At 44.0% G+C, this 22,486-nt stretch overlaps 1 protein-coding gene and 1 long non-coding RNA gene across 2 annotated transcripts in view; one reads left to right on the forward strand and one right to left on the reverse strand.

Annotated features, from left to right (window-relative positions):
• Positions 1–7,053, reverse strand: part of LOC109321712 — a 28,817-nt gene extending 21,764 nt beyond the window's left edge. The window contains exon 1 of the long non-coding RNA XR_002104150.1: positions 6,806–7,053. This is a non-coding gene — a long non-coding RNA (uncharacterized LOC109321712). The remainder of the gene's footprint in view (positions 1–6,805) is intronic.
• Positions 1–22,486, forward strand: part of UNC79 (unc-79 homolog (C. elegans)) — a 185,361-nt gene that overhangs the window by 18,525 nt on the left and 144,350 nt on the right. The window contains exons 5-13 of the mRNA XM_019552446.1: positions 1,074–1,166; positions 2,815–2,870; positions 3,482–3,611; positions 4,725–4,789; positions 8,193–8,281; positions 9,398–9,441; positions 12,643–12,671; positions 13,674–13,903; positions 14,234–14,405. Coding sequence (XP_019407991.1) covers positions 1,074–1,166; positions 2,815–2,870; positions 3,482–3,611; positions 4,725–4,789; positions 8,193–8,281; positions 9,398–9,441; positions 12,643–12,671; positions 13,674–13,903; positions 14,234–14,405 — 908 coding nt within the window. The remainder of the gene's footprint in view (positions 1–1,073; positions 1,167–2,814; positions 2,871–3,481; positions 3,612–4,724; positions 4,790–8,192; positions 8,282–9,397; positions 9,442–12,642; positions 12,672–13,673; positions 13,904–14,233; positions 14,406–22,486) is intronic.

A 22,486-nucleotide genomic window follows, 5' to 3' on the forward strand; every position in this document is an offset into this window, starting at 1 on the left:
TCTGTGTTTATCTGCTTAGCTTATCTGCTTATCACCTCACATCTTCCCTTGAAGTTCTGATTTTCCTCTGGCAGTTCCAGCACACCACCCTTCAAAGCAGCTGGCATCACCCTGATTGAGAATCCCTGGTGTAGACAAACCAGAGAAGCTTGAACTCCTGCCTTGTCCAGTTAGGTGTTGCCTATTAGGATTAAATTCCTAGTTTCCAGTGTTTTAAAATACAATTGAGATCAGTGTCCTGGCACAGTTCTACAGACTAGTGAGGAATGGGAGTTTTGGTTTGAAATCAGTGTTTAAATAGTGTTTAAATTCATGATGCTTGTACCTGAGAGAACAATCTAATATAGACCAATAGCCAACATACTTAATCAATTCCATCTAGGCTTCCACAGCAGCCTTCTCATTTCCCATCTTCTTTATAACCATATTCCAGATATTTGAAGACTTTGATCAAATCCAGTTCCTTGTTTTGAGACTATATAATCTCAGTTCTTTTCACTTCTCTGTGTGTGTCATATTTCCTAGACATCTAATCATATTTGTTGTTGTCTGCTGGACTCTTCAACTTTGTCTGCTCTTTTTTGAAGTGTGGTGTCTCAAATTGAACACAGTACTTCAGGTGAGACTTCACTAGTGCTGAACAGAGCAGAAGAATCACTTCCCTTGGCTTGCAAGTCACAGTCCTGTGAATACAACCTGCTGTGTTGTTGGCCTTTTTTGTACTAAGAATATTGCAAAATATTGACTTAAATGTTGACTCATGTTCAGCTTATGGTCCAGTGTAACCTCCAAATCTTTTTCTGCAGTACTGCAGCCTAAGTAGTTAATCCCCTATTTGTTCCTGTGCATTTGATTATCTCATCCGAAGTGCAGGACAAGTGCAAAAGCCTAATTAATTAGTTTTGGACCATTATTTCAGGTTATCAAGGTCATCCTGTATCCTAATTCCTCATTTTAAAAAACATACATGTACCAAAGAATTTTGTTTGCACTAGTCAGAATCTAAATCATGTGAAGTTATTGCCTTATTTTCCTTAATAGACACTAAGAAATGTTTTTTGCTTTCTTTGAAGTGGGATCCTCAAAGAGAGAAGGAGTACCTGCTCATGTCAATTTATCTGCATCTTCAATGCTAATGATTGCTATGCAGTACACAACGAACCCTGGTATGGATAACTGTGGACTACTGTTGTAACTCTCTCAAAGTATGAGTCATAAAATATTATGTCAAACGCAGCCACCTGAAAGTACAGATGATGGGATATAAGCTTAAAAAGGGATTAAAAATAGTTCTTCTGGATAAAACTGGCAGTTCTTAGCTTACTGCTCATGAATAGTCATTATGCCGATAAAGGATAGAGACACAAGAGCAGGACTGGAGCACAATGTAGCTGTTAAACTAGTCCTGCTTATCAGGAAATGGGTGTTAAGCTAGGAATGGATTTACAATATCACTGTTTAGTAACAGTTAGTATACACTGGATGCAGCTACACATGCAATTAGAATGGAGGCATAAACTCCAGTGAAATTCATGCTGAAGTTCATTGCTCCTGGGCGCAGTGTTTGTATGTGCACTTGGGACAGCAGCATGTTGAACTGGGGCAGAGCAGCCCCAGCTGGCATGGGGCCCTGGGGCCCAGGCTGCTAGCCCAGGGCTGCTCTGCCTCAGCAAACTGTGCTGCAGAGGGGCTGGCTAGGGCATGAAGGTGCTTCACTGTGGAGGTAGCCAGCAGGCAGCCCCCGCATGGTAGCACCCTCATGCCCCAGTCAGCCTGTCACTGTCTGCATATGGATTTCACTGTACATAAGTACTCCACTGTAGGCTAGTACTTGTCCCAGACAGTACTATCTTACAGTGGAGTTAATTAGTTTACTGTGGCTGAATAGTGTCACACATGTAGATGGTGATGCTTTACTGCAAAGCTAATTAGTCTACTCCACAGTAAAGTGCATGTGTAGATACATCCACTAATGTCATAATCAAATATAAGATGGAAATTGTTTTATTGTCTCATATACTGATGTCTGTACTATTGAAGTGACACTAGTGCCATTTTTTACAGACCCAGAAACTAGCTATGCTCAATTTAATTGTATTTAAGTATCCAACAGCAAACTCTACTTTTTCTTACATTGGTGCAACTCCAGTGAAGTCAGTAAGGTTACATGATTCTCAAGTGAAGACATTTGACCCAGGGCTGTTGACTGTCTTCATAATACACACCTATTTCCCATTCTATTTATGTCCTTAGCTGTTTAGATTCTGAAAAACGCCCATCCAGCATGAGCAAAGGGAAAGTAATTAATGTTGCATAAAAGTAGGCTACTACTTAAAACCCCTCCACCAGAGTTCACATATGAATTGGAATCTTGTGTGAAATATTTTGCTTTTGATTCCCATTTTCCTGCTCTAATCACAACAGAGTTATTGGAGAGGTGAACTTGGCCCTGTATATTTACATAATGCTATATAAACTGATAGATAGTCCCAAACTCAGATATAGGCAAATGTAAGTCCTCCATCTCTGTACAAAGTGTGTGACCTAATATTTGTTTTACTAGTAATTCTGAACATTTACCTACATTCTTCAGCAAACTGCTGATATTCAATCTCTGATTGTTGTTTCTCCTCTCTGATTCCAGGGCAATGATCTATTAGCACATAAATCACTTTTTAAAAGCCAGTTAAATATAATGTAAAATATTGAATTTACAGGGAAAGTAAAACCCAATTAGCTCAGTACAACACAAGCCATTTCTTTGCCTTGAGCTTCCACTTCAGTGTCCTATCTGTCCTGTCTTTTCTCTCTCAGTGTATCATTGCCAGTTACTGGAATGCCTCATGAAACATAAGCAAGAAGTATGGAAAGTAAGTTCATGATCAAATGTGCTTTGCAGGAACAGTTTTGTTTATACAGTAATGAAAAGTAGGTGGTTTGAAAATGAGAGTTACTGTAAGCCAGGATGTCAGAAGGAGAGATGCTGATACCCAGTCCTGGCGCTCAAGTCTGAACTTATTGATACAGATCCATCCTTAGAGATTGGGGCACGTTTACTGAATCCTGTCTGAACGTGGCTCAAGTTAGCAGAAATGTCACAAGGACCAGTGATTTTATCAGTGTATATTGGACTGAGCTTTAATGAGGGCAGTTTTTGTGTGTTCTTGGGTTGAACCTAATCTGGATGTAGTGTTGGTTCAAATGCCATCTTTTCACTCCCTATCTGGACAGAAGTCTTATTTTTTATGTTGTTATATATTATATGGGGGTGGTGGTGGTAACCTGGGACCCAGCTGGGATCAAATCGCTAAAGTGCTTTATATACACACCGGTAAAGTCTCCTATATAATCTGCCCTTGAGAGTTGACAGCTAATGACAGACAGGGAATACAGTTTGGGCAATTTAATATATGTATGTACATTTTCAACATGTATACTGTTATGAAATGACTATAATCAGATTGCACATGTCTTTCCTTAGGATTTGCTGTATGTTATAGCATATGGCCCTTCTCAAGTAAAACCTCCAGCTGTACAAATGCTATTTCACTACTGGCCCAACTTAAAACCACCTGGGGCAATAAGTGAGTACAGAGGATTGCAGTACACAGGTAAGTACATAACTGTAAAAACCCAAACCCATAAAACAAAACCAATTCCTTTATGTTTTCTCCAGAGGTTATGCTTTCTAAGAGTCTTAACATTGCTGAGGCTCTCCTCTGGCCACTCTCACTTCTTTTACAAAGTGTGCTGCCCAAAACTAGACATAGGATTTCAACTGAGGCTTCACTAGCACTAATCAGAATGAACAGATCATGTCCCCTGTCTTACACATGGAAACTCCTGTTAGTGTATGCCAGAAAGAGATTTGTCTTCTTTGCAACAAGATTACAATGTTGATGTTGGGGCCTTTGAAATTGGAACTTGTGGCTGGCTCCAAACTATCCCACTTGACTTCATCTCTGGTATTAGCATATTGCCCCTCCCTTTACATAGTCCCCTGTCCATTTTATTTGGGTCAGGTTGTTATTGATTTTGCATAATTCTGGCTTGCATACTGCTAGTCTATGTGTATAATAGCCCATGATGTTGATTGCTAGTCTATGTATATAATAGCCTATGAGTTTTGTTCACTACATTATTATATTTTAATTTGTGCCGCTCACTTAGGCTAAGCTCAGGAAACAAATGTGGTTTACAATGTGTTTTACAGACAGAAGTCTCACCCTTTTCTGCAGTTCTCTTCTGGGGTGGGAAGCAAGTGAAGGGGTGAACAGTCTTGGGATGAGTGTGTCTTACTTCTTCCATATATATATATCTTCAGGGATCTTGATTTTCTCTGAGTTAAAAAAAAATCCCCAATTTTCAGTTAAAAAGGTAACCCCAAATCCACATTTTTCTATGATTTAAATGAAACACCACATATATATAGGCATGTCATTTAAATCATGGAAAAATGTAGATTTAGGGTTACTTTTTTAACTGAAAATTGGGGATTTTTTTTAAATCAGAGAAAACCAGGATCCCTGCATCATTATATAGTGTTGATCATGCTGCTGATGCTTCTTAGGGAAAGGGTTGTGTCTTCCTTTTTGCTTGTACAGCACTTAGTACAGTAGGGCCCCAATTCTGGTTGGAGCCTTTAGGAACTAACTTAAATAATAGATGTGAACTTCATTTGTTTGTTTGTTTGTTTGTTAATCAATTGTATTTTGGTCTTGCAGCATGGAATCCCATTCACTGCCAGCACATTGAATGCCATAATGCTATTAACAAACCAGCCGTAAAGGTACTGTCATTTCCACAAGGCCTTAGTGTCAAGAAGTGGCCAGTGGTGTCCCACAGGGGTCTGTGCTTGGTCCAGTGCTTTTCAATGTCTTTATCAATAGTTTGGATGTGGGGGTGAAGAGCTCACTGGCTAGGTTCAAAGATGACACCTAGTTATGGGGGAGCATGGTCACACTTGAAAACAGGTTGCAGATACATGTGAACCTAGACAGGCTGGCAAGTTTGGCGGATTGAAACCAGATGAAGTTCAACATTGAGAAGTGTAAAGTGCTCCATCTGGGGATGAACAAAGCCCAACATACTTACAGGCTCAGTGGTGCCAAACTGACTAGTGTCATGACTGAAAGGGACCTAGGGGTAATAATAGATCATAGTATGAACATGAGCTGTCAGTGCAATGCTGTCCCCAGAAGGGCAAATAATACTCTGGCATGCACCAATGCATCTCAAGCAAAACCAAGGAAGTGATTCTTTCGCTTTACTCAGCATTGGTGAGACTGCAGCTGGAGTACTGTGTCCAGTTCTGGGCACTGCACTTCAACAAAGACATGGAAAAGCTTGAGAGAGTCCAGAGAAGAGCCACCCGTATGATCAGAAACTTGCAAGGCAAGCCATATAGGAAAAGCTGAGGGACTTGGGACTTGGGAAAAAGAGAAGGCTGAGAGAAGACTTGGTAGCGTCTTACTGCTATATCAGGGGAAAACATTAAGGGGTTGGCAAACAACTGTTCACCAGGGCACCCTTGGGGAAAACCAGGAGTATGGTCACAAACTCCTGGAAGATTGTTTTAGTCTTAACACTAGGAAACACTTCTTCAAAGTCAGGGTGTCCAGACTGTGGAGTAAACTCCCTCCAGAGGTGGTGCAATCACCTACCCTGGAAATCTTCAAGAGGAGATTGGATGGTCACCTTGCTGGGGTCACATGACCCCAGTTCTCTTCCTGTCTAGTGCAGGGGGGCTGGACCCAATGATTTTGCAAGGTCCCTTCCAGCCCCTTACAATCCATGAAGTCTTACAAACTATGAATCTAGGTTTGCCCACTTGAGCCACATTTTGCCTCCTATCCCATGTGGATGTTAGTAAGCAGTGCTTTTATATAACCAGTGCCTGAACTTGGTACAGGAGTTTCTGGCAATTACCCATCTCTTTGTAAGCCTACCCTAACTCCTGTTAAATGATAGAATCATAGAGAAGTAGGAAGGGACCTCCATATGTCATCTAGTCCAACCCCCTGCCTCAGGCAGGATTATCCCTATCCAAACCATCCTATACAAATCCATTGTCTAACTTCTTAGCAAAACTACAGTCAAGCCTGGCACAACACAAGACTTAACACCCTAACCTGCCACAGGTCAGGCACAACACCCAATGTCCTGCTGCTGTAAATGTTGTTAATATAAGTTCAGGAGATCCCAAGAAGAGGGCCACACCCCCTGCTACAGAGGAAGGGAAAAACCAGCCTGTTCATGGTGTAAAATTCCTTCCTGACCCCAAATACAGCAATTGGTGTGACTGTGAGCAGAGGGCCAAGAACCTTGAGGCAGGAACCTCCCGGTTTAAGTCTCAGCAGGAGCAGTAGTGCACTCACGGCAAAATCCCCAGCCTCAGCTGCAGCCAACACCCGGTGTCTCCCAGGCTTAAAAAAAAATCTCTGACACTGCAACAGGGACGAGAGTTGGGGGAGGAAATCCCAGCCCCATGCAGCAGCCAGCAGTTGTGGTTCTCCTGAATCCCAGGCTGATGCCCAATGTCTACTGAAGAACTATTAGACCCAACCATTGTACAGATATTAAAACAATTAAATTAATAAAAAGGACAGTTAATAGATTTTCCTTCTTGGCAAAGTATTCCAGCAGTCTCTAATAGAAAAAGATGCTCACACTCGTAGCTCCTAACAATATTCCCTGTCCAGCATACCATGTTCCTACTCAAAACCTTGCTAATCATCCCCAATTATCACTTTCCTTCCCCAGAGAAGGAGAACAAGCAAGGATAGTTTTATGTGCTGAAACTCACCAAATTCAGGCTCTGGCCACTCAGTGAGGAGAGCAGAGGTTCTGGAAATTTCTGTTGCCAAACTTTGTTGATATGGAGAATTGAGGCCTGTTCTTCCTTATGTACCTCATACTGTAGCTGTCAGCGCTGGGCTGGAACTGCTTGTGCTTCTCCATGTGCCCAGGAACAGGACCCTGCTTATTTTAGTGCTGAGAACTGGCTTGGTTGCTCTGCAGAGCTCATTAGACCAGGTGCTGCCCCGTGTAAATACGGCTATGCTGTTTCTGTTTCGGATGTAGTCTGTGTGGAGCAGATGCTCCAGGTGCTACCTGGCACAGTGAGTGAGGCGTATAGACACCCTTAAACACAGGCATATAACCTCTGTGAACAGAGATGAGATTAACATCCAAGGAAAAATAAAACATTTGTCTCAGGGGAGATGAGATGAAGTTCTTGGGAAGACCAAGAAACTATTTAAATGTAATCAGTTAATGCTCAGAAGAGACATTACAGTGTCTCTATACTATAGTCCTATTTCTAATTACAGAACTTAATTATGCATGTGCTCAAGTGTGTGTGGTCAGATCTCCCTCTAGTGGCTAATCCACAAGCTTTGCCTCTGGTGCAAGACAGTGGGGTTTCTCTTTTAGCTGAGGAGAGAACTGCATGTTGGGAGATGAAGGTCCTTGGCTCTATCTCTGTTACCATACATATTTTATACGTATAGTTAACAACTCTGATGATCGGAAGGAAGATACAAGGAATGTATGGATATGTTACTACGGACACCACTGAGGTCCAGAATTTTACATGGCCTTGACCTAAAAAACTGGGGCAAATTCTCCTGTATGTAAACCCATGTCTTAGGGAAAAAACCTATGGCATGTAACAACTGTGTGCTTAGCAATAGCAATGTAAGGTAAAACATGCCTGTGTTACTGAGTGTAGATCACTCCCATGGGCCCAGTCACAGTGAGAACTCAGGAAACAGACATCTCGCTGTCCTTGTGTAGATTGTTTGGTGACTCTCCTTGCTAGTCATTTGGGACCTAATATTGATCAGTGCTGAGTGCTTGCTGCAAGATGACTAATGCCCTCAATAATCACTGAAGTCAAAGCATGTTGAGAGTACATAATACCCTGTAGTACAGGGAGAGCCCAACCCTTTTGGCAGACGTGCCACAGATAAAGCATGGCACCCTCCCTGAGTGCCACTCTGATGCCTTCCCCTGCTTGATCTGCTGCTCTGCCTTCTGCTCCCTGGCCTATCTGAGCTGCCTGTTCCACCTGTGGAATGAGTGCTGCAGGGTGACCACCCCTGCCATAGCATCACAGATACCATGTGTTGTTATGAAACAGAGCATGATCATGGAGAAGTGACTCCCTTTTGTCTTTCTATATGTTTCAGATGTGTATTGACCCTTCCTTGTCTGTGGCTCTGGGTGATAAACCTCCCCCACTGTACCTTTGTGAAGAATGCAGCCAGAGGATTGCAGGGTGGGTAAACTGAAGGCAGATCCTAACTAGTCAATTAAAAACAGCTACATGGAATGAATACACAGCATTGGATTATAAAACCCTCCCTTCTGTTACCTGAGACCCTTCCACAAACAATCCTTTTGAAGTCATTGGAACCAGTTGGGGGTAAGATGCCATCTCTGAATAAGTGTCAGCTCTGATTTCAAGTGGAGAATATTTATTTTGAGTTGGCACAGTAGTTAGTCCTGAAGGTAAGATTTGTGAATGATTTGATATTATGGGATGAATTGCTTCCAGTTGTGGAACCCCACTAATCCTTTTGTACACAAAACAGTCTTTCTCTCCACTTCTTACTTGGTATTAAAAGCAAGATATAAGGTCCACTCTTACTGAGACATCATTACTTTTATGGAACATATTCTCCAGTAAATTAAGGCTCACCCAGATTTGTCAAATACATGAAAGAAGGACATCCTGAAATGAGTTCTCCTCCCTTTTTTTAAATTACTTGTTTGGAAACTCATTAATTTACAAAATCTACCAGTTCTCAAGGGATCTTCCAATTATTAGCACAAATGAATGACGTTAGCTTAGTTTAGAAGATGTACATATTTATTTTTGGCCCTTATTTACCAGACACTTCTGCATCACTCCAGCTGCAAGGGAAAGCAATTAAATTTCACAGAAGCCACCTTGGTTTTGAAGTCATCCTTAATTTAAAGCTGCTAGGGAAAGTAATTAGATTTAATAGAAGCCCTGGCTTCTGAATAGATATACAGAATATGGTGCAGGTACTTTTGGGTTTTTTCCTCCATGCTTATCTAACACTCTTCATTATCATTTTTTGGTCTTAGGGCAAAGAGAACATACTGCATGTTCATTTACTAAATTAACACCTTCAAAGTAATATTTGAAAGGCAGGCACATGATGGACTGAAATCAGCACAACAGTAACGTTTAATAAATAAGTCAAAAGAAAAACAGTTGATAGAAAGCAGCCTGCTATTTCTTGTGTTGTTTAAAGAAAATCTATTTTAGAACAACAGAGCTGCCCATCACAGTCATTTAGATCACTATTTCATTTGCTCAAAAGTAAATAAAAAAGGAATTAATGATATATTTGCATATTTTTAGGGATCACAGTGAACAGTGGTTGATTGATGTTCTTCTGCCACAAGGTAAGACTCTCTTTAAGGGTGGATAACCCAAAATAATACGAAGCACAGTCATTAGTATATTCATATTTTCTCTGTTTTTGTGTTATTTGAAATACTGTGTTATACATTAAAGAAAACTACACAGAATCTTAGAAATTAATAATAGTTTGCACTTAAAATGTGACTTAACATCTTCAAAGTAAGGTGAAGGACCTAATTAGTAGGTCCTTCACATGACCTAAAGGACTTAATTAGTAGGTCCTTTACACCAAATGTGAGGCAACTAAGGAATATCATGTGGCTCTTTATATGTGAGACAACAGACACCCCAGGAAAGATTTCAAGAGCTGAACATCCTTAGGTGGGCCTTGATTTCCAAAAAAGCTGAGCTTCTGCTCTTGGACTGAAGGGAGAGATGATTTCTTCTGGAAACCTGGCTCAGGACACATCTGAAAATCTAGCCTAAAAATATTAACTAACTTACTCAAAACCACAAAATAATCCCCACCAAACCAGGATTAAAGTGAGGATGTTCCTAGTTTCCCAGTCTGTTAGGTCTTATGAGGCAAAATCCAGATATCCAGATTGGTCTTTCATGTGCTTCCACATCAAGCTTAGCCCTGACTGAAAATTAGTAGATGTCTGGTACCAAGAGCATTCAAAGAAACTAGGCTTTGTATATAATCAGTGGGGAAAGCTAGGTGCCTCTAAATGGCAAGTTGAGTCTGGACACTGATGGGGGTACCAACAGGAAACAGTAAATACAGGGCTGTGCCTGAACTTTTGCCCCTCTTGAACTTGGCAACTGACTCTGGGCAGTATATTATTTCCTTTAAGTTTGATTCTGGAGCATGGAACCAGCTCCTGATGGAAGGTGCCCAGTGGCAGCACCATCTTCTGTATAGCAGCCTACCTCCTAGAGCACTTGCCTGGGAAATGGGAAACAGGGGTTCTTGGGTCTCTCCTAGCCTGGCAGGATGCAAATCAACTTCTTCCACCTACCTAAGTGCTCTAAATACCAGGAAATAGAATAAATGAGGTATGGGGGCAAGCACCTTCCACCCTTCCTGTTGAAGCTGCAGTCAAGAATGTAGGAGTCCTTGGGCCACAAGGCGAGAAAGCAAGAAGAAGCCTAGTGGTGAAGGCACGCACTTGGGAGGAAGGGGTGATCTGGGTGCATTATTTCTGTGTTTTACCCAATGACTATTTAGTCTAAAAAGCATTAAGGGGTAAATCCTATTTCACTTTACACAGCACTTACATAGCAACTAACTGCAATTTTTGGCACTTAAACACGTTTTGAATTTTATTTCCACCTGCAGCAGCAGGGACAAGGACCTCCCAGTCCCATGCTTACATTCAGAAGCTACAAAGTTATACTATAATCTGACTTTGATCCCCACTCCCCGGATCCTCCAAATATGGTCTGTGGACCACTGCTATTCCCTGGTGCCTTTGCTACTAGTTCACAGAAAGAGGGCTGGTTATGCACAATGCTAGCCCCTCCTCTATTTTCACAGTGGCTAAATCAAGCTAAAACAGATAAAACTGTATTAAGTGCCTGAATTAAGTTTTCTGTATAAGCAACTTTTGGAGTTGCTAGAAGGAGATTGTATGTTTGGGAACAAGGAAAGAGCGATCAGTGAAATAGTTCCATATTATGAAAATGTTTGAGAGCCCTAGAGGTTGTCCACCCTCCCAATACTAAGGATTATTTTTTATTGTTCATTTTGCGAGGTCTCTATATCCAAGATCCAAGGCACTGTAACACATGTTTCCCAAGCAGAACACACTGCAGGGAAGACATACACGGTAGGGGAGGGTACAACGAACAGCAGGTCCTAATTAAAAAATAATGATGTAATAATGTAAACAGACAGGCTTTGAATAAACTAAGTATATTACAGTCCAAAAGGACAGGAACAGACAGGAAACAGTTCAGACTCCAAGTACCCATAGGCAGGAGGCATCAACTATTTATTATTGGACAGTACTCTGGTCAATAAGAGAAACCCAGTTTGCCATCACATAGCCAGTCACAGCCATTGCTTGCTGAATAACTTGTGTTAATTGGCTTCATTGATTAAATTTCTCCTGCCCAGGCTGGGGGTCGGACTTGAAGATCTACAAGGTTCCTTCTGACCCTACTTCTATGATTCTATGAAACTGGCTGCCTTTTGTCTAAACAACCCTGACAAGGTCAGGACATAGAACTTCCTCAGTTCCTGTGCTTCTGTTCTGCAGACTCTGCAAATCCTTAAGTCCCAGGACCTTGTCCTTGTCGGTGCCTTTCTTTCACTCTGTATCTGAAAATCTTAGACTCATAGAATCATAGGACTGGAAGGCTGCAGAGGTCGTCTAGTCTTGCCACATTAAGAGCAGTACAGGTAAATTGTACTAGGTGTCAAGGGCCTTACATAAAAATGAATTAAGACAGAGCTGATTGCATCCATCCTTGAATCTGGAAATGTGGATCAGGCACATGATTGGTATTTCTACATGGTACAATGCAGTGCTGCACAGAGCTACATGAACTGACTGTGAATGCTTTAGCTTGTGTGGAGTCTGCACGGGAAGGCAGCACCATGCAGAGAGATACCTGAGCTAGCTCTGCACATAGAAGATCCAGAAATGGAGGCAGTACAGATGTATTAGCACAGTGCTGCATCCAGGTTAATAAGTCCTGTTTCTTAGCCATATAACTGCGCTCTATGGACCTCAGTTTACCAGGTCCTAACTTGTTCCAACCAACCTAGCATTGGTGCTGAAGCACTGCATTCTGTGTCTGTTGAAAGAGAATCACCTGTGGCTCACATTTAGATGCTCCTGCGCCTTCAGCATATCAGCTGTTTCACCCTGATATTCATTAAAGGTTGCTGGTGATGAGAAACAGGCATTAATTTAAATCGTATTAGGATAGAGAATGACTATAAACATGAAGAACAGTGGTGAGTAGATTATGGGAGCTGGCTTTGGTCCTTAGGCTTGCCAAATTCCCATTGACTTCTCTGGGAGTTTTTGCCTGTAGGATTGGCTTAGATACAATTGACTTCAACACGCTGAATTCAGACACATTTTGGGAAACCTTTCAGAAAGCTGGAGAAAGAATCTGTCCCTGGAGACTTGCTTTCTTTTTATCAAACCCATTTTTGTCATGGTTGCCAAAGAAAGAGAAAAGCATGATCCTACTGTGTTGATATTTTGTATACCTTCCCCTTACAGCTGAAATTTCTGCTATATGTCAGAAGAAGGTAAGATGAAGACATTTGTATGATGGGGCATGAATTGGTGTTTTTGTGCGTAACTTCATTCCATTTCCTTGTGATACATTTTTGCCATCCAGAGTGTTTTGTTATGTATCCATTATCACATTTGTTAAGGATAAATTAAAGTAATTTAGCAAGGACATTTTTTTCTGCTCAAATTCCTGATATCTCACTTGATTTCTAGGTATTTCCATTAAAATAATAAATGTGCAGTTGAACTCAGTTGTCTGTCTAATATTATGTATAAAGAAAGATGTAGGAAAGATTTATTTTAAATCCAAACTTGTTTTTTTTTCTGGCCTCTGCTACACTGAAGTCCTGCATTAGTCAGTTTTTACTTCAGCAATACCCTCATTATAATGAGTACAGTTTTCCCTAAGTAAAGCTTAGGTTATTTGAAAAAAATGCTGTCCAGCTGGCATAAATTGGTGCTGATCCTCTGAAGTCACCAAAGCTCAATTGACTTACAGTAGCAGAGGACCTGATCTGGTTATGTGAAGCTTTCTTCAATTCCAGAGTACAGCTAGGGCAAAGAGAACTTGTAGAGACAAACTATTAAACTTTTAACATATAAGGCAAATGACTTCCTCTTTTTTTTGTATTTCTAGTTTATTTCTAAGAATCAAGCTGTCACGAGAGGCATAGCAGGTGTTCTGAATCAGTGTGTGGGTGGGCTGGGATATAAATATAGTAGAGGAGAGCTAAAATTCAGAGGCTGCTGTTGTTAAGTATAGAGATGGGCCCAAGTGGAAAAGTTCGGCTTGTTGGTGGAGATACAGGTTTAGACTAGCCAGGGTGTTCGAGTCTAAGCCTAAATCCATCTTTTTAAAAATTCAGTGATACATACCTTTGTTCACTGTTTTGGGCTCATCTCTGGTGAATTATGAAACATGCCAACATTTTAGTTGTCTCTGTTGTGCTGACTTTATTTTTGTCTGCAGTTCCATTTGCAGAAATTTATGGTTTAATGAAATCTGCTGCTTTCAGAACTGTAGCTCACATGTGAGAAGAGCTGTCGTCACCTGCTTTTCAGCGGGCTGTTGTGGCCGCCATGGCAACAGGCCAGTGCGCTACTGCAAAAGATGTCATTCGAACCATCACAGCAGCGAAGTTGGTGCAGCAGCAGAGACCCATCTTTACCAGACTTCGCCTCCCCCTATCAATACCCGGGAATGTGGGGCTGAGGAACTAGTTTGTACTGTGGAAGCTGTGATCAGGTAGCGTACCATTTACAAGGCAAGAATGGGCAGATGCTAATCCTCATGCACATCCTCATGTGAACCTGTGTGAGACACAGGGACATATTCTGATTTTAGCTTCAACAAGTGACTTCACTGAAGTGCTGCTGGTGTCACTGAGATCAAAATCTAGCCCAGGGACTTTGCTGAGAGGTGTGTACATGTGTCTGAGTGGCAGAAGAGCTGGGATTTTATTCAACACACAGAGTTGAATGAAATCTAGTGCTTTAAGCTTCCATTAATTGCTGATCTGCTACTGACCTAGCACAGGAAAGCTGAATCATGAGCTGTGTTCATCTTGTCTTACAGCTTGCTGAAAGAAGCAGAGTTCCATGCTGAGCAGAGGGAGTATGAACTCAACCGCAGGAGACAAATGGGCCTCTCCTCTTCCCATCATTCCTTGGACAACACTGACTTTGATAACAAAGATGATGACAAGCATGACCAACGGCTTCTGAGCCAGTTTGGAATCTGGTTCTTAGTAAGAGTTCCTGGATGTTCTCTGTTTCCTTCTCTCCTCCCTTCTCTCCTCTCCTTTTAGGGTTTGGCCAACACTGTTCTGCCAGCAGGCCTTCATATAATAAGCTTTGCTGAGAGGGTTTTGGGCCTCACTCCAGGAAGGCAACTGAGCATGCATTTAACTGTAAGCAGTAGTCCCATCAGAGCTTAAAATACTGTATTTACATGAATAGCAGATGACTCTGATGATAAGATAACCTGCCAATAATTAGATTCTATATATAGAAAATTTATAAATTTGTTAACATTTTCCAGGCATAGAATCTAATTATTGGAGGGTTGCCTTCAATTCATTCCCCTCTCACTGCTACATCAAGGAAAATATATCTGGGGGGTCAGGTAGCCCTTTTGCTCTCTGCTTCCTCCCAACTTTTTCCCTTGGAAGCCCCTTCCCCTTCTCCTTACTGTCAGACCCTGCTCTCCCTAAGCACACAGAGGTGGGCACATTAACACATGCACTTACTCTAGCTTAGATTTATTGTGCAATAAGCTACTGAAAAGTAAGGGCATATCTACATGTTGCCCTACAGAGACAAAGTGGTGAGCTACGTCCCCATAATGATCATGTGTGTCTACATGTGATCACCAGCTACATTGCCATAGTGGTGGACTCCCTGAGTATACCACTCCATTACGACGATGTAGCAGCAAAATCTACCTGTGTAGCATGTGCACAGCACAATAATGGCCCATAGTGTGCCATGCTTTAGTACTTCCTAAAGGTGCCATAGCAGTGTCACTTTGGGCAGGTGTTTACACTTGCCGGGATTAGGGAGATGATTTTTCTCCCAGGTCCTAGTGGCCCTGCAATGAATTCCTGCCATCACTGGGGTGAGCTCCAGGCTCCACCTGGGTGCTAGCCTAAGGGAAGACAGGGAGCACTGGGCTAGGAGACAGCTCTGTTCAGGCTCTGGGGGCTATCTGCTGCTGGGGCAGGGACAATGTCCCCGTGCCCTAGCAGCAGGGAGCTTCTGGCCCTGGCTCCCCAGTAAGAGGCATGGGAACAAGCCCCAAGCCCCCGCCAGCAGGGAGCTACTAGCACTGGCTCCATGACTGCGGCGTCGCTGCTGGGATACTTATATCCCAGCCCGAGTTCTGTAGTCTTGGGGCTCAGGCTGGGAGACCCTAATCTCCCACCCCAAATTTTGCAGTCATGGGGCTTGGGCTGGGACACCCTTATTTCCCAGCCTGAGCCCCATAACCATGGGGCTCAAGCGGGAGATAAGCATCTCCCAGAAATGGCCCCATGACCACGGAGTTCAGGTTGGGATATAAGCATCTCCAAGCAGCAGCCCCTCAGTTGCAGAGCTGGTGCTGGGAGCTCCCTGCTGGCAGAGGCTGGGGAACTTGTTCCCCATTCAGCTCTGCATTTGTGGAGCTGGGTGGGGAACAGGCCGTTCAGCCCCTATCAGGAGGCAGGTCCCAGCGCCAGCTCCAAGACTGTGGGGCCAGTGCTTGGAGACCCTTATCTCCTAGCGCTGGCTCCGTGACTGCGGGGCCAGTGCTGGGAGATCCTTATGTAGATACACATGCTTACTTTACAGTAAACTATGCTAATATGAATTTAAGTATCTCGTGTAGACGTACCCACTGAGTAGGATATTTGAAAGCAATAACCTTGAAATTAAACATGGCTGTAGTAATTTCCATATGGTACCCATAGACTTAGTATATCCAGGATTGATGCACATTATCTTTTTTTTTTAAACTACTGCAAGTTTTAGCACAAGTATGCCATAAACACTCTTTTGAGCAGCACTTTCCCACCTACCTATAAATAGAACAAACTATTTTTTTCTTAAATTAAGAAAAATATCCAGATTCAATCTAGCTCTTTTTCCTTTCCCCTCCCCTCCCCTTCAAAAAGCATAGTTAAAAATGCATCCTGTTCCTGGAAACACAAAATCTTCTCCAACTTACTCTCTTATTTCTTTTAGGTATTCCACCTTTTACATCTTATCAGTACATGAACCTTTCCCCATCCTCATCCCCTTTATTTATACAACTCAGTTTCCCATGCAACTCTTTTTTTTACATCTTTCTTTCCTTAGGTTCTATCCACAAACATCAGGACCCATTTCTCTTTCTCCCAGACTGTGCACTTCTTCCTCCCCTCTCTCTTCGTGTTCCCTACAGAGGTATATTTTCACCCTGTATAGACCTAGCTTTAAGCTGTTTGACAGACCACTCCACCTTTATGAAGACCAGCAAGTTCCATACAGTCCACAAGGCATTTTTAAAACAAATTACCACCTTCTGTCTTGTGCACGCTCAATTTTGTTCTGCTTTTGGCATATCTCCCCATTGCACTACTTCAGCTGTCAGCTTGGTACTTGTTAGAAGGTATAATTGCTCTACACTTCCCCCACACCCTTTGTGTAAAAGCACATTCCCACAGCAAGTGCTCATGCATTTCTTTCCTGGTACACATATCCCTTTGGCACGTTGCAGTCTAGCAGAGCTGCCAGCAATGTTGCAGCTCACAAACTGGTAGTATTCTGTGTGCCAGTATCCAGCTTAGTTCTTGTTACTCTTTTAAAAAGTCTTTTTCACACTTCAGAGAAAGTAGACAGATAGTGCTAAGTAGACAGATAGTGTCTACTTTCTCTGCGGAGAGCTTCCCAGTCAGAGCAGTTCTATCTCATGCATGCTGCTTTTGTTGGATCTTGCAATTGTCTTTCATTTCCTCCAGTTATATCTGCTGTAAATTATATTGGTTCTGGAAAGCTTCTGTTACTGGCTATCATTTAGGGGGTTGCCATGCCCATGGCTGTGTGGACAGGCAGTCTCCAGTTTCCCCCATGTCCTCCATAGTCTTCCTTCCTGACAAAGCATGCTGCTTTGGACTCTGCTCTGACCACCAATTACAGCACAGGTTTAAGTAAGTGGCTGTTATAAACAAAAACACATCTGAGTTTTTCTCCCCCTGTATCTTCTGAATTTATAAAATGTCCCATGCCAAGCTCTCCTGTTGTGACCCCCAGAAGTACACACACGCTTCTCTGTATTGCACAGGCTGTGCTCCACACGGGAGGAACACTAATCCTGTATATAAAATTATGGCAAGGTCATGGCTTTTAGGAGCTTCACTTTTCCCTCTAGGGTCAGCTTTTGCCCACTCCAGAATCCCAACTTTTGCTTCACCCTCACAGTAGTTTTCTGCCATGCCTCCTTCCCTTTAAGTTCAGCATTTAAATGTACTCCTAGTACCTGTATCCCTTCTTTTACCACCTTGACACATATCTCTGATATGTCTCTTATCTGCCCATGTCCCATACCAGTACTATTTGCAATGTTGAATTTTGCCTCTGCTGCTTTCTTGTAAAGCTGAACATGCTTTATTGCTTCCCTGATGGACCCTTGGTCCCTACATGCCACATTTATGTCAACCATGTATGTGAGGCACTTGGTCTGATTTCTGCTTCCTCCCAATATTTGAAGGCCTACCACATTGGCATCATTCTGTATTCACTCTACTAGCTATTCTATTGCACAGATGAAGAGTAATGGAGACAGGGGGCACCCCTGCTTCATCCCATATTTCACTTCTACTGGCTCCATCAGGTGTCCATTTATTAAGACTTGGCTTTTTGTACCTGCATACAGCATCTTCACTCAGTTTAGGAATCCTACAGGGATCCCCAGCTTTCCCAGTGGTTGCCATAGGAATTCTTGGTTGACACTATCAAAGGCTTTCTCCAGGTCTGTGTTTAATATTGCCACATTTAGGTTTCTTTGCAGTATTGCATGGCATCTCTTAGTTGTATCATGGTCTCGTAATCCTCCTCCTGGGGACAGTGCATACTTGATCTTCTAGCATTTTCCCAATTACTTCTTTTAGTCTGTTTGCTATTACTTTGACTAGGAGCTTGTAGTCAAAGTTTAACGACGTTATTAGTCTCCAGTTTCTTATCTGGGTTTTGTCTCCTTTCTTAAAAATCAGGATTACTCTTCCTTCTTTCACGCTTTTCAGGGGTCTTCTTTCTCCTTCTCTCATTTTAGATTTCTATCAGGTCTGGTCCCAGTTGGTCCCAGAAAGTTACAAAGAATTCTTTTTGTAGTCCATCTTTTCCTTCAAAAATTCCCTTTTTTAAAACCTTCCAGTCTTCTTCCAGGTGGTGTTGGTTTTCTTCTGTTAGCTTCTTTTGCAGTCCTTCCAGACAGATCTTTCTGGCCTCTGGCTCTACCTCTCTGTCTGTATAGTTCCTGGTAGAAATCTTTCACTATTCACATTATAGCTTTTGATGTTGTCCTTCTCTTTTCTCATTCTGGAGGTGCCATTGTCCCTGTTTCCCTCCTCTTTTGATCTTGGTGAGGTACACTGTCCACTTTTGCTTTTTCTCCTCCCATTGTGCTTGTGCCAGAAACACTTTTTCTGTCCTTGCTCTTTAAAACATTGTTCCAATTCTCCTTTTGTTTCCTTGATTTCTTCTTTCACTTTGTTGGTGTAGTCTTTGCAGTTTCTGTTGCAGCTCACCTTTCTATTTTGCTTATTCTTTTCCTACTCTTATAACGTAGTCCTTTGTGCGCTCTTTTACCCATGCCTACCAGTCTCTTACTGTTTCAAAGGACTTTTTTTAGTGCTGTTTCTCCTATGCACAGTTTTTTTTAGTGATTTCTATCTTATGCACCATTTTTCATACTCTTCTTAGGTGTTCTTTTTTCTAGTAGTTTGGTGTCTAGCTCCCAGATTCCTTTCCCTTTCTGCATGTATTTCCCTTTTTCCAGCCTTGCTGTAAGCATGCAGTGGTCTGAGAAGAAAACTAGTGTTGTTTCTGCTTCTCTCTGGCTGTATCCACACAAGCGAGCACATGCCGGTAGCGGTGTCTCAAAGCAGTTTGAGAAGCTGCAGGAGGCATGCCACGAACTAAAAAATGTGTCCCGTGCTTGAAGGGAATGTGTAAGGGTGGGGGGGACAGCATGGGAGAGGTGGGTTGCCCATCCATCTGTCCCCTCTGGTGGCAGCAGCAGCAGCAGCAGCAGCAGTGCCTGAGACCCAGGGGCTACATGTGGCGCATGGAGCTGGCCTGACCTGCTGGTGTGCACCTTCAGGCAGGACAGGGCTGGCTCCTGCCACCACCTGGGGCTCCCAGCATTGCAGGCAGGAATTGTGTGCCATCAGACCCAGTCGTCTCTTGCCTCCGTGCGTCATAAAACCCACCCTGCTACATACCCACTCACAAACCCAGCACCCACAAATCCCCCATGGACCCCCACAAATCCCACACGCACTCCCCCACCCCACTCCACCCCCCCTGCAAACCCTACATGCCACCCACAAATCTCACACCCTGCTTGCCCAGGCACCAGACAGGATGGGACCTGCTGGTGGGAGATGCAGATGCATGAGCAACTGCCACACTGCGGCCCTGCCCTGTACCCACACTGGTGCTGGGGCATGCATCTCCAACCTTGGGGAGTTCCAGGCCCCAGGAACCACTTGGGGGGTATGATGAGCTGGAGGGATGGGTGGAGGTGGCAACAGGGTTGGGTGATGGGTTGGGGGGATTGAGGTGGCAACAGGGTTTATGGGTGTATGTGATGGGCCGGGGTGGCAGCAGGTGTGTGTGTGTGTGTGTGTGTGTGTATGAGAGAGAGAGAGAGAGAGAGAGAGAGATGGGGGTATGGGAGTGCTCTGGGTAGGAGGGGCCACCAGAGCTGGTCTTGGAGCCCCCCTGCCTCCCTAGAGCAGCCTGTGCAGGGGGAGGCTGGCCTGGGAGGGCTCAAATGAGCCCCAGTCAAAGGCTTCCCAGGAATAGTATGGGGATCGCTGGGGCCTGGGCACAGGCACAGGGAGCAGAACAGTAAGGTCTGGCACTGCTCAGAGCCACAAAACAGCAGGTAGGACAGCTGCAGCTGGACCCATGTCCTGGTGCTGGGATGGAGCTGCTGCTAGGAAGAAGTTAATGTGGGGGGGCAGGCAGGGGCTGCAGATCAAGAGTTAGAGGGACTGGTGGGGTTGTACATTGGGAGTGAGGAGCAAGGGCATAGGCAGGGGCAGGGCACTGCCAAATCAGTGCTGCTTAGTGCCACAAAGCAGCTGCAGGTCCAGCTGCAACTGTTCCCACATCCTGGTGAGCAAAAGGGGCAGGGGAAGCTCTGATTATTCAATGATAAAAAACCAAAAGCAAACACCAAAGTGTACAGATATTTAGAATTCATTTTCTTATGATGATAGGGGCACCGGTAGGCTTCCAAATTGCTTTAAAATTGTAAATATATCAATAAATCGTTGCCCAACCGATTTCTATATATATATATCTCTCAATGTTTTATTGATATACATAGTGGTATTTCATTTTAATTATGGAAGAACACAGTTTTTGGGTATGTTAATGAGAGAATTTGGGTTTTTTAATCAGAGAATTTGTAATTTTTAAACAGGGAACACCAGGATCCCTGTTGGTAAGGCAAGTGGCAGGACCTAGGCAGAGGAGCCTGCCCAGGGCCAGCACTGGGGACGCAGCTGGAGGGCAGATGAGGTGGCTGACCTCCTGGCCATTTGGGTTGCTTTGACAGTTCAAAGTGGGTCACCACAACAAGCACATTTTCCAGACAATAGCAGCCCAGATTGGCAGAGCAGGAGCACCAGAAGACATGATAGCAGTGCTGTGTGAAGGCCAACTGTGCAGCCATGGTGCACTGGCAGCTGGCCCAGAGGTGCAGCCAGCTCTGCTGCAGTGCCCGTACCAGAGCCCAGATGGCCTTACAGTCCCTGTCAGGTCTGGCAGGCATGCAGCTATGGGGCCACAGGTCCAAGGGGGCAGATGCTGTTGCAGGTGGCAGCAGGTCACAGCGAGGCAGCAGCCCCTACTGCCTGAGTGCTGCAGTGGTTAGAGGGTGCAGGGGGCACTCTAGGTTAGGGCAGCTTCAGCAGTCCAGCTGGCACAAGGGGATAGTGTCCACAGATACCAACTGGCTGGGTCTCAGAAGCTCATGAGGACAAGCAGCCCTGACCTGCTCACCAGGGCAGGTTTTTATACTGCTGGGGCCAGCACAGGTGCTGGCCTGCACCTCTAGCTCCCCCTGGCCAAAGATCCAGGAGTAGCTTTGCAGGGTCAGTTTGCCCCAAGTGGCACTATTTGTCCCACACCAAAGTGCATGTTCAGGCATGTGTGCTGAGGCACAAATTTCTGGCACAAAATTTGTGCCACTGCTACTTGAGCTGCTGCAAGTGCACATGTCTGCATGTGTGGAGACACCCTCTGGGCATGTCCAGATGAGCACAGTTGTGCGGTATGTGGTGCTGCAGACATGTTTGCAGCACCACATACCACACAGTCTGGTGTTCTCTGCAGTGCAAGGATGCACTGCCTGAGTGTGTGCTGTGATGGGTTTTTTCCCCGTGGGTTTTTTGGACCCCTGGATATCCAGGGGTCAAAAAAGACTGCGGAACACCCCCCCGAGCAATGCACGCTTGGACAGTGTGCGCTGATGAAAAGTGGAGCCAGGACACCTGGAGCCACACTGCTGTCAGCCAGGCTCCGCGCAGCAGAATTGCCATGACTGCTGCCCTGGGAGGCCCCCAGGACCCCAGATAAGGCTGCTGGGGCCAGCCTTCCCTACCCTGCCCCGGGGTAACATGCCACATGCCAAAGCACATGTGGCACAGGCATTCCCTGGGAACCAGTAGTAATGGTGCAAGGTGCACTGCTGCTACTTGTCTCTGGGGAACCAAACGTACACACACATCTGGATGTGCTCTCTTTGTGCAGTGCTTCAATGTCAGGATAAGGTCAATCCGTGAGAAACTTCTCTGTTGCATCTCCTCTTGTGACGGTAATTTTTTCCCACTTTTCCTGCGAGTTGTTGTGTGTGATTATTTTGTTTAGGATCTTTGATGACTTGATTCATCTGCGGTTCCTGCTCGCCTCTCATTCTTTCTGTCCTGTGCTTGTCATCCTGGACATAGTGGGGATTACAGAAACGTGGTGGGACGAAACGCATGATTGGGCGGTCAATGTCAAGGGCTATAGGCTGTACAGGAGGGACAGGATAGGAAAGAGAGGTGGGGGCATGGCGCTCTATATTAAGGAGGAATAC

Source organism: Crocodylus porosus, unplaced genomic scaffold (genome assembly GCF_001723895.1).
Source record: "Crocodylus porosus isolate Cpor-Errol unplaced genomic scaffold, CroPor_comp1, whole genome shotgun sequence".
NCBI classification, from domain to species: Eukaryota; Metazoa; Chordata; order Crocodylia; family Crocodylidae; genus Crocodylus; species Crocodylus porosus.